Consider the following 12344-nt stretch of genomic DNA (forward strand, 5'->3'; position numbering starts at 1 on the left):
TAAAGAATTGATGATGCTTTATAGCAGCCTACAAGGAAGAAACTTGAAAAATAAGATTTGGTTATTTTTGTTTTTTAAATACAGAAGAAGAAGAACCAGGGTATATGTATTTGGGACTGAATATTTATTTATTTATTTATTTGTCAAGCAGTATTTGAAAAACACTAGGCACCTCAGAGATCCAGACTGACAGAGGTTTCCAACCCACAGATTTCAAAGGGAATGGTAAAGATGCTCAGACTAAAATGAGTATTGGATCACCTTTGAAAAAAAGTTCAACTGTCTTCCTTTATTTTTTTCCGCTTTTTGCATTTTCTTTCATATTACACTTTTTCTTGCAATCTGTTTTTGTTACTTGCACTTGTAAAACTGTGCAATTCCCAGAATATCTGCTGTTGTAGGTGAAGCAGTATGTTCTCAGTAGTCCAAACTCACTAAACAGATAAAGGATATCTGAGTTTGGCTAGGAAGGAACCTGATCCCTCCTTCTAACTCTGGATAGCTCCAGCCACCTTTTTATTTGGAGGTGAGAATGCCACTGGAAGGGCAGTGTTTTCTACTCCTAGAGACATATATTGTTCTAGTTTTTCTTCGGTGTTTGTTCACTTTGTGTTCCCTTCCCTGTGAAAAAGTCCAGCTTCTTTGAACAGTTTATTTTCTGTTTCATCCACAGGGAAAAGTGAAAAGCAATCCATCCACTTGCCATTCCCATTACACTTTTGTCTGGCTCTTATTCAAAATCAATTTAAATATTATAAATAATACAGTTCATTGTATGTTTAAGCCCTAAGTACATTAGTTGCAGGAGATGGGCAAGTTCTAATCCAAGTCCATCCTGTAATTACATCAAATGCAACTTACTTACTTTCAGTGGAGCTACTTCGATTGACTTTAGTGCAAATGAAGCTTAAGACCTTCCAACTGTAATGAAAGTTGTGCTTGATAATAAAACAGGGCCCTGCTTTCAGTTACATTTCTGAGTTACTACAGTTTATCTTCTCTTACTTGGCAAGGATATATATCCATTGTGCATCATTAAAAGGAGACATTTCTAATTTAGCAGTATAAAGAGCTCTATGGAAGCCCAGGTCCATGTGCGTGAAGAGGTGACAGCTGTTCCATTTCAGATCCTTGTAGTGCTCACAATGGAGCACTTTAAAAATTAATAAATATGATAATATTATTTTCTGCCACTGATAGTGTAAGTGTTTAATCAACTCTCAGGTAAAAAACCAGCACCACTAGAAAGCTCTGTCAGGTGGAGCTGAAGAAAAAGGGGTAACAGCAGAGCACCATTTTTTTTGTCCATTGAAGAGGGTTTCTACACTGATGCTAACTGTTTGGCAAGAAAAGGCCTTACACAAGGTCAGAGGAACTTCTAGATTAATTTAAACTTGTTTGTTTTTTTAAATTAGCTAACTTGTTTAAAAAGAGGTAAACATACTTCCATATCATCAATTAGCTAGTTTACTGTATTGGGAAATTTATATTTATTCAATCATCTCTGTTTTCTCAGAGCCTGATCAAATACCAGTTGGAATTCTACCACTGAGTACAAATTGGGTTGCCTGCTTGTACTGTCAGCTACGACTGACATTAATGGGACTTCAGTGCAATCAACATCACATTTAAATGCTGTCATGTGTTCCATGCGGCAGTCCCCTGTGCCCATCAGACTGATTGTTTCAGGAAGTATTTGTAAATGACTGGTTGTGTCATTATCAGTGTAGTATTTCAATCACACATTTCTTTTTCTAAAAAGAAAAAATACTAAAAAATGAAATCATTAATAGGATAGGGGTTTTCCACAGTCCAGGTGACTGTTACTGTTGTTGAGTGGGACTTTCAAAATCTGTTCATGTGAACAAGCTTTCTTAATTCAATAAACATGCAAAGATACAAGGTTTGGAATTAATGTTACGTATTGAGGACTGTATAATAATCACTTCTTTTAATACTAAACAATGACCATATAAGATGTCACAGTAGTTTAATTTATGAAGTTCAGCTCTGACTGAACAAACTTCTGGAGGCTCACAGCAATAGCAAATTTGACAAATAGTTTATGGAAAGGTTTAGATGAATGTCATATGACATTCAAAAGTTGCACAATTTCATTCGTGGCATTAAAAGCTTTATTTATTACATTGCAAAGTCATTTGCTGAAAGTGAGTTTATAATTTTAACAGTTTGTAACATGCATGATCTAATCTGCACCAGTTAGCAGTACAGAGAATTTGAGAAAGGAAAGCAATTAGATACTTTCTTTGCATTTTCACTTTGAAGCCAGTCTAAAACTCTTTCTCCTGAAATTAATCCAGTTGAATTGTAAATCAAAGTTTCAGTCACTTTAAGTTCTAAAATAAGGCCTTGGACACCCCCATATGTAAATTTTGGGAAGGATTTCTGACTCCCTTTTCATATGGGTATAATGCACTATATCTTGAGCACATGTGTTGGAAGAATCAGGTCATACTGGCAAGGAAATTTGGGGCCTAAATGTCCATTGAGGCTCCTTTTGACAGAGAACAGATGTAGCTTCCGTCGTCATATATGAAGACCATTAAGCCTTTTATAAGTACACAGACAGAGACCATTACCTGTAGTTCTTAGAAGCTGTTTACAAATTTGAGATTTTTTCCTATTTGAAGCTGTGGATTTTTTTATGTCATCCATTCTTCACACAGGAGATCCATGATGTTTAGCTGAAATTACTGATAATTACAATTTTGTTCCATCTTCTAGAGAAGTATTTAAATAATAAACATTTTAAATTACAGGAAATATTTGGCTATTGTTACACCTTTAGGTGTGCAAAAATTAGGAAACAATTTAATAGCATCCTAAATCCTCCTAACTAGTGGAAAAAATATTACCCTCTAGAATAGTAAGCATATATCAGAAAGCGGTGAAAAACGTGTTCTGCCATTTTCTGGTGTCAGCTGAATAAAGTTTCTGCACATCTTATGTTACATTTGGAATTTTAAAAGTAGCTTTAAAAGACAGAAGACAGAAATGGCTTACCCAGATGGATGTTTTAATAAAGCATGTAGCAAAGAGAAGAAATATTAAATGGAGTCATGCTAAGACATGGGGTTTGTACCTTATAGAAAGTGCCATAAAATATGGCCAGAGTTATTTTTCAATACAGCTCAAGTCTTCAGAAAGAAAATGTAACTACGTTACTGCAACTGTAATCAGGGAAAGTAAGAAACAAATCGAGCTCTCTTTGCACTCGACTCTCTTGTTACCTCTTTCAAGCCTAGGCCAAGCGTAACATAGTTAATGCACACACAGCCTTTCACAGCAACTTCTAAACGTCCTTGAATACCTGGGTACAGGCATGGGTGTTGTCTTTTTCATGCCCTCCTGGTGAGCTCTGAGCATTCAGTGTCTCCTGCTGTGCCAGGACAGAATCACGGAGTTACTGCTCAGGGGTGCAAACCTTTGAGCCTGGGAGGGTTGTGTGGGGCTGGCTGTGGGTGTAGAAGGTCAAGAAGAGGCATGAGCCACGTTTCCTCACACGGGGTAGCTGTTTGTCATCATCAGTATTAACAGCGAGCCTCTCTCAGTTTTGAAGAGCAGTTAAAGTACTAAAACCCTGTGGCCTGGGAGGTTCAGCTCTGCAGCTGGAAGCACTTATCACTGTTCTACTCAGCAGCACTGGGCAGTGGCACCAACAACAGCTGTATTGTTTTCAGTGTTGACTCTTAACAAGGACAGAGGTTGCTCTTAAAAGAGCAAAGATCCTAAGATCTGGCAAGCAGAATACACAGTGGTCTTTAAAATTTCCATGTAATACGGAAAAAAGGTAAAACCCAAACTTCCTTTGCTGTACATTAAATATGGCTAGGAAGTACCATGGGGAATGGTACCTCCTAGTACCATTGGAGATAACTGCAACAGTAAAAACTAAGGTGCTCTGATGTGCTTTGCAGAAAAGGACACTCCAGCCCATCATGCTAAATTTAGGAAAACTTGAAATTCTAAGTACAAGTCCGTAAATTGATGAAGGGGTTCTGTAATTATCCCTGTGTCTGCAGCCCAGTGGCTGTGAACGTGCCCTTCATCCTTTGTGTCACAGTGGTGCTGGTCTGGGAGAGAAGGATCTTTCTATAGAAGGCAGCTCCTGGGAGGGAAGGGCAGAGAGCCCTCAAGGCAGCAGCTGAGGACATCTCTTCACCTCCTGTCACCTCCCTCACTCCTCCATAAGTCTTCTTCTTTGGGAGCAGTTTCTGACTGATGCATAAAATGTCCGGAGACCTTCCCAGGTCACACCACCACGACTCTCTGGAGGCGCCTGCCAGAGGCAGGAGCTTCTGGCTGACACCAGGGACATGTAGAGGGACACTTGTCCAAAGCAAAGGCTCAGTTGTTTCATGTCCCCGTGCTGCTACTGTGGATCCCCAGGACAGACAGGGCTGGGCAGTGCAGCGTACGCTGCTGGTGGCAGCCCTCAGGTATCGTGAGGAGTCACACCTTCCCTCCACGCTTCTGTGAGCAGGAGAGGTTGCCTCCCCCCCCAGGCAGGCAGTGGCCTGTCCTCCAGAGTTGCTCAGTCATTACTCCATGGATCCTCACCACCTGCTTGCTGTCCCAGGTGTGCCCATCATGGATGTGATGCTGAGATAGTTTGGGATGAGTAGAAGGTGGGCCAGCGGTGGCTGTGCTCAGGGTGTCCAGGGGGTGTTTCTTTGCTACAAGTCCCTGCACTGGTCCTCAGCTCTCCCTGCTGCAGCAGGTCCCAGATCCCTGGGCTGTTGGCCCTGCAGAGCTTTGGCAGGAAAAGCTTTTTGGAGAGCTGGGGTGGTTTTCCTTTTGGTAAGCTGGTAGACGTTAACTGGTTTATTGCTTGGCTGATCCATCTCTCTTAAGAGTACAGATGTTTTCAGGGGTTTTTTTTACCTCAGACGTTCTAGAATGTCTTTGTAGAACAGATGTGAAACTGGTGACACTCTGTGGCATATAGTTCCTCATGAGAAGGCAGTATATATATATTTGATGAGAGCAGGTCAGTGTGTAGGAGAAAAAACTGAAAGATTTGGCCCTTCAAATTTTAGCTGAAGTCCTGTTACAGGCACAAGACTGAGTAAAGCTGTAGTTTTGTGTGGTAAATGATTTTGGTGTTCTGCTTGATTGGCTTTCAATTTTTCCAAACAAATGGATATTTCATTTTGGTTATTTACAGTTATATGCTATTGCATATCTTTTCTATAGAATAACAAATTTAAGAAGTATACATGCATCATTATGCAAGTTAATTTGTTTTACTTTTCTAAAACAACCCTATTGACAAACTATGAAAAATAAATGACTGAAAGTAATGGCTCAGCAGTTATGAGTTAACAGGGCAACAGCAACTCTGTGCAGTCTGAGCTTCATGTCTCTACACTGCACACTTAAAAATGAGTGCTGCTTTGTTAATAACAAACACTACTGCTTTGTCACAATAAGATACTTTTAATTTCTTATTCAAGAATCCTATTACACTGCTGCTGTAACACTTGAAACTGTGTTGCCCACCTGAGTAATATGTAGCATGTGCTAGGTTTAAACCCATACACAGATTTCTCTTGAAACACCCAGGAGTCTTGTTGGTTTCCTTGCTCAGAGGAGTAGTAGCTTTTTAAAGCCACCTGTGTGTATATGTCTTGTTTAAAGAATCATGACTATTTAGGAGGTCAGCACTAAGCTGTGTCCCAAAGAAACGTTGGAACAAGATGGGAACATGGGCATAGTTATAGTTGGTGCCCAGTGCAGCATCAGTCAGGGCTGGTACAGGAGGAGAGAGAGAACCACTATGATGGAGTAACCAGGTGTCATCTCTAAATATTGAAAATCAGATGGAAAATATTTTTCTTTGTAAACAATTTCTTTAATAGTGATACAATCAGACTAGAAGTGTACAGAATCTGCTGTACAGAAGACCACAGCTTGACTCACTGTCGTGCTATTGGTGATCTAACTGGAGTTAGTTTTGAAGGAAGAAAACAAAAACCTTATGTGATGGATCTGGGTGATGTCCTACAGAGGAATATTTTCTGACCCCTACTCCTGATCAGTTCCGACTATGAAGCGTGAACTGTAATTATGCTTATTAGCTAGGCACTCATGTTTGCAGACTTGCTAGTGCTTATACAGTCATTTACTCCTCTTCAAGAATATTATGTGATTTTTTTTCACATTAATTATGTGCAAGTCATAATTAGACAAATATGCATTGTTACTAATGTCAGTTGTCAAACTAATAAATGAAACAGTGGTCAGAAAAAGGGTAAAAATCATATGAGACACTCCCATCAATCAAACTAAACAAAGCCCCTGACATATGCAGGGGGGTAAAAAAAACACCAAAAACTTTTAGTATTGCATTGTTGCAAATCAACACATTTTTTGTTTTTTCTAAGTAAGCTACTTTATAAATTCAGACTATATATGGTCTTAGTTTTAAATCTGGAACTTAAAAATTTTTGAGGATCAATGTTCTTTCCTTTTATAAGAATTGTTTTGGGAGTAAAGAAGTAAGAGTTGGCTGAGCTGTTTCATGTGTCCTATCTGTTGTAGTAATTTTATCTTATAAGAAATATTGCTGTCACGGTATAAATAGTCAAAATATAACTGGATTGTGCTTATTTACTTGGGAGAATTAGGTTTGCTATGCTGCTGCCTGGTACTAGTTTGTTCTCCTGCTGCTTTTGTCTCTGGGGATTTTGGGGGAGATGACAGGAGTAGCTGAGCAGTCCTTACAGGGAAGTCTCTTCAGAGATTGCTTTATTACTTGTGTTTTGTGTGTGAGTTTCTTGTCTACAAGGTTTCCCCATATCTCCTTTAGTGGTTCATTGCTTGGGTTTTGTTTCCTGTTTATGCACAATGTAATTTGCACCATATGGGATTTTTAGAAAAGTGTGTCTAATAAAATTTTTTTTATTTGTATTTAGCTTTTTTAATGTTAAGCTTTGAATCTGGAGAACCTGCTGTCTTTTAGATTGCTCTTTTTCGTTTCTTGCTCTTTTTGCTTTCTATAAAAGCTTATGTATTATACTTACAGGAAGCGTGATTAAGAAAGTGAATTGAATTATGAAATCTTCCAACTTCAATTTCTTTATTTTTGTAAAGGCTCTTAGAGGACAGCTTTCTATAAATTCACTCAAACTTGTCTATCCCATGCAGTTTGGTACTACAGTAATACTCAGGTATTAACAATATTGTCATACTACTTGTATTAGTTATTTTTGATACAACTTAGCAACTTAATCAGTAATTTAAATACACTATCATCCGGGAAATTTTGATGCAAGTTTGTATGCTTTTTAATAGAGCCCTTTCTAAAGAAAAAAACAAAGCAACAACAAAAAATGGTGCAGTAAATGGTAAAATATAATAGGCCAGGCCTGTTAATTGAACATTTTTTGTAGCGTTCTCTTCTGCGTGATAAAAAGATTTGAAAAGTGTTTTCAAATCATAAAATCAGAAATGGCTTTCTCTTTTAGCTGTCAGCTTTGGCTGAGGCATTTGGTGCATTTCACTAGGTTAAACACTTTTCCTTAGATATTGGACAAAGAGGAAGTGGCTTTGTCATGAAGACTTAATTCCTGGAAATGTTGGGAAGCAGATTTCATCCTCCATTATAATATTTGAGTCTTAGCTAACTTGGGTTAGGGTTATACTTTTTTCTGTTTTTCTAAGTCATGGTAATAATGCTTACATAAAATGTATTCATTTTGATAAGGTTATAAAAAGACATGTTTTCTTTTCAAGTTCAAAGAGTTACCCTACATTTGAAAAAGACAGAAAAACCCAGTGAAACTTGTATGTTTGCTAACAACGTATGAACTACCTACTGTAACAGAAAATCAACACCAAAAGGCAGTTGGGGAAACTGCTCAGAAGCCAAAACTTTAGTTGAAAGTTGAGATTCTGATAATATATGATTCTAGAATCCTAATGGAAAAAAAAACCTTTCTGTACCTTAATCTGGTCTTATACAGAATAAAACCTTGAAGATATTTGTCTGGTTTCATTCACTGGCAATCTTCAAATTTGTCCAGAAAACTGGGACTACATTGTTTCTGTGCAGGTAACTGAAATACCAGCTCTTGTATTGATGGATCAAACTTGCTCTCTTCTGTGTCTTTACTTGATTATCACCTTTCACAGGGTAACATTTACAATCAATAAATATCCTTAAGGCTAGGATAGGGTTTGTCCTACAGAGTAACTTTTTCTTGATGGCAGATGTAAAATTCCAGTTAAAAGTGCCTCAGCCTTCACATTTTTAATATCTCTATGTAGAAAACTCATTATATAGAAGCAGTAAAACCAGGTATGTTTGGTTTTAGTAATGTTTTAAACAGTCAGTGGAAGACTTTAATGCATGAGCATTCTTGCATGAAAATACTGTAAGTACACTTAGAATTATGGTGAAGTCTCTCTCAGAAGTTTTTGTTTAGTCTGCCCCTGATTTCTGAATATATAACTTAATTGTAAAAAACTTAAAAGCAAGTGCTGCATTGCTGTCATAAACACTGATAATTCTTACTACCCAGGAGCCTGGTACAAATGAGGACCCCGTCGTGTTGCAGGCTTTTCCAACATGTGGGGATAATACAGTTTATATCTCAAAATGTTTGCAATCTGACAAAGAGCTTCTCTCTGATTTACCAGCTTTGTTATCAGCTGCTAAACAGGCCTCCTTGCTCAAGGTTACTACCCTGTGAGGAGAGGGAGGTATAAATTTTGTCCAAGCTTCTTGGCCATCACAGTTCACACTTGGATGTTGAGATTTTTATTGGTACTGTTAAACTCAGTAAAACTTCTCTGTTAGATCCTGCCATGTATGTCCTATTATGACAATACTTAATGAAAGAAGAGAGTGTGGGGATAAGAGGTTTGGAACATAATGCAGGTCATCCAGTCATTCTGTTCTCTATGCATATTGCATGGTCCAGCAATAGCAATGTTGCCAGGAGCAGCATTTTATTTTGTTCACTTATCTCTCCTCATCACTTTCTCCAGTGTCATCCAAATGAAATTCTGGCATGCTTTTCCACAAAAGATTAGGGATAGGTTCACTTCACATCTTGATGATTCTCAGCTTTTACCAAGTCAGTGAGTTTTTTCTCGATAACAGCTAATTTTTCCAATTAAATGCATTAACTTTCTTAGACTACTGTACCTTTAGTTTCAACTCCAAGGTGTTTTATACCCTTCTGCAAAAGGTCATCTGGTTCTCTAGCATCAGTGGATATAATCTGATACTTGCTTCCTCCTAGTGTAGAGGTTCCAGGGAGAGACACAAACAGGAAACTTCCATGATCTGCCTGAAAAGAGAAGCAATGCAGCAGGAGCGAGGTGTACATTAAAGGAAACACCAGCACTTTTCAGACTGCTAATCCCTCCTGTGTCTCTACTACTCCATAGCATCCATTGAGGAACACTTGCTCCATAGCTCATCACTGCTAAGTGTTGCCAGCACTGGCAGCTGTAGGGCTGATACAGCTGGATCTCATTCAGACAGGTTCACCAGCCTCTCTCCTGTGTACCACCACACCCTGCAGATCAAGCAGCATGTTTTTATGTTAATCTTGAGGCCTGTTGAAAAGGCAATGATTACATGTCCCAGTTGTATGGAGTGTATCCAGATAAGGAAATCTCAACTCACTTTTGGTGTGACCAACAGCTGTTTCTTTCAGTTAAACTGCCCCTTGAAGGTTTACTTTTTTGTAAGGCCCACTAGGTATCAATCAACAACAGTATTGCTGCTCAAGGCACACTGTTGTTTCAGTGTTCTCCCCATGTATTCTGTTTTGCTTGGTGCAAAATAAGTAGAGCAGGGACTGACTTCAGTAGCACAAAATACATTATCAATATTTCAGCAACAATTGCTAATTCCAAATAGTAGTTCAGACATTATCAGGAAGTACTGGAAGAAATGTTTAATTTATTCATTAGCGAAGCCTACTGTGTGATAATTGCACTGCATTTTCCTTTCTTCTGTTGTAGAAGAACCGTATCTTTCTAGGCAGGATTCTCTACCTGTGCAGAAAAGTTCAGCTTCTATTGAAGTTGATATAAAAGTGTTTAGAAGCATATGGAAAGATGACAAGATCAGACAGATTTGTGTTCTTGATGCTGTTATTAAAAAACATCCATCATGGGAGTTCTGGTTCTCCCAAAGAATTTGTTGGGTATGTTTGGTATTAATTCCTTGTGGTTGAAATGTTGGAAAATGTGCAATAGGTAATAAAGTAGCCAAATGTATATGTTAATCTTTATAATGGGTAAGAATAGAGCATTTCTAAATCATGTCTCAAGGTGACTAGAAGAGACTATTTTGATAGCATCTGGAATTTGCAACAGGGAAATAGAAATCGATATAAAATTGTCAAGAAAAAAAATGGTCAGGTTTTAGTATCAGTAAAACTTTAATGAAATCCTTATCACAATCAAATTAAGGACTGCATGGATTGTTTTCATGACTTGAGACAATATGGGCATTTTTTCACAGCCAGTATTGTTTAAACTTTTGAAAACAAAAAGTTGTGCTTAATTTTGTACAACAGCTTAGTTCCCTCATGTTAATAGAGTCTGAACTGGCTATAACTATTGTCTGAAGCACAAATGCTCTTCACCCTGGAGGAACCGAGTTGCTGAAAAGCAGTAATTTCCTCTCTGGCTGATAGAAGATCTGTTGAAGACTATGCTCTACCAAGATGAACAAAAGTGATGTCAGCACTACCTCCTAACTTTTCAGCCTCCTTTGAGTTACTTTATGATCTGCACTTTGGGCTTTACTGTTCCAGAGAATGGATTGCTGCACTGTGCTTTTTTTTGAACAGGGACATTCCTGTACTTAGTTTCCAGAAAGAGCTGAGGTTTTTACTGTATTTCTTTGAGAACGTGTTTGTACTACATTGCAATACTAGTCCACATAACCAGTCTTGCTTGAACAGACAGAAATGGGGCCAAAAAAGAGTCTCCATTAACTTGACAGAGACACTGTGAGCATCTGCAGAATATGGGTGTGAAACGGCAGCAGGGCCTAGCAGAAGTGCGTACGGATGATCACATTACTAATGGCAGGTATCAGCCTTGGCTGACATTCTTCTAACTGACATATAAATGTGGGACTTCTGTGAATGTGACTGTGTAATGGTAAGCCTTGTACTGATCCCCTGAGAAAAGTGAGGAGAAACAGCTAATAAAGAATAGGCTGGTAACAGAGAAGCAACAGCATAATGCTACTGAAAAATACCATATCGGACATCAAGAAAAGTACTTTGCTGTCTGAAGAAAGCTTAGATATATGAAATGTATGTTAATGCTTCCTTATTTTCTTTTGAAGGATCGACGCTTTAATGATGAGATTGACAAACTGACGGGATACAAGACAAAGTCACTCTTGTGCATGCCCATAAGAAACAGTGATGGAGAGATTATTGGTGTTGCCCAAGCAATAAATAAGACTCCAGGAGGTGCCCCTTTTTCTGATGATGATGAAAAAGTAAGATTACCTTTACTTTTGCATGCTTTCTAAATTTTTTCTCTAATTCAGTAGACTTGTCTAGAGAGACTTAATCTAAATTAGTAAATAGCACATAATTTGTGTTAACAATTTTTTTAGAAGTGCGTAAGATAAAGTGTACATTTTTGTAATAGAATTTGTAATAGAATTTTGCAATAGAAAATGTAATAGAAATAAGAAAGGAAAAAAAATAGAAAACCTGTTCTGTAAATGTGTCAGTTCCTCTGGCTGAAACTTCAACTTAATCTTACGCAGAACTTTTTCATGTAGTAGATTTCAGTAGAAAGACTTTTTTAATTTTTGAAAACTTGACTTGTAAGAATTAGTTTGGGGGGGAAACTATCACAGAGATACTCCTAAGGCTGCTGACTCTACAAATCAAGATCTTCTCTTAGTACTTTCCTTGGAATAAATGCCTGTAGCATATTCAAAAGAAATTTTATTTTAGAGGAAATTATGCATATACAAATCTATTATTCTAAAATATTTGAGACTTGCAAATACCCATGAAAGGACAAAGAGGATGGGAAGGAACACCAGGTATGTATATGTCAGGCGGAATTTGGAGGGTAAAGTAAGCTCAAAAGGCAGGAAAGTAGAAGTATTTGCAAAGAAGGAACTTGAACTAAAGACAGCAGGGAAAATAGGAAATGGTGCTGTTGAAGGCAAATGTATTCAGCTGACCTTGGAGGGAAAATGTGCACAAAGCCAAAATGTGACTGGGGAAGAGAATGGTAGAGGGCAGCAAACTGGGGAGGAACAGAACTGCACCTCTGTCAGCCCAGGAGAGAGAAATGGAATCTCCTTTAAGCCTGTAATA

The 12344-nt window shown here is 38.0% G+C and overlaps 1 protein-coding gene and 1 long non-coding RNA gene across 5 annotated transcripts in view; one reads left to right on the plus strand and one right to left on the minus strand.

Moving 5' to 3' along the window:
* PDE11A (phosphodiesterase 11A) overlaps positions 1 to 12344 on the plus strand; it is a 118399-nt gene that overhangs the window by 2224 nt on the left and 103831 nt on the right. Inside the window, exon 2 of one of the 2 annotated variants that reach the window (XM_048309402.1) lies at positions 11345 to 11503. In XM_048309402.1, the coding sequence (XP_048165359.1) occupies positions 11345 to 11503 (159 nt within the window). Of the gene's footprint in view, positions 1 to 11344; positions 11504 to 12344 lie in introns of those variants that run through there. The other variant, XM_048309403.1, reaches the window with a different exon arrangement.
* Positions 104 to 12344, minus strand: part of LOC125328536 — a 120480-nt gene continuing 108239 nt past the window's right edge. For all 3 annotated transcript variants that reach the window (XR_007204755.1, XR_007204753.1, XR_007204754.1), the window contains exon 4: positions 104 to 9320. This is a non-coding gene — a long non-coding RNA (uncharacterized LOC125328536). The remainder of the gene's footprint in view (positions 9321 to 12344) is intronic.

Source organism: Corvus hawaiiensis, chromosome 7 (assembly GCF_020740725.1).
Source record: "Corvus hawaiiensis isolate bCorHaw1 chromosome 7, bCorHaw1.pri.cur, whole genome shotgun sequence".
Lineage (NCBI taxonomy): Eukaryota > Metazoa > Chordata > Aves > Passeriformes > Corvidae > Corvus > Corvus hawaiiensis.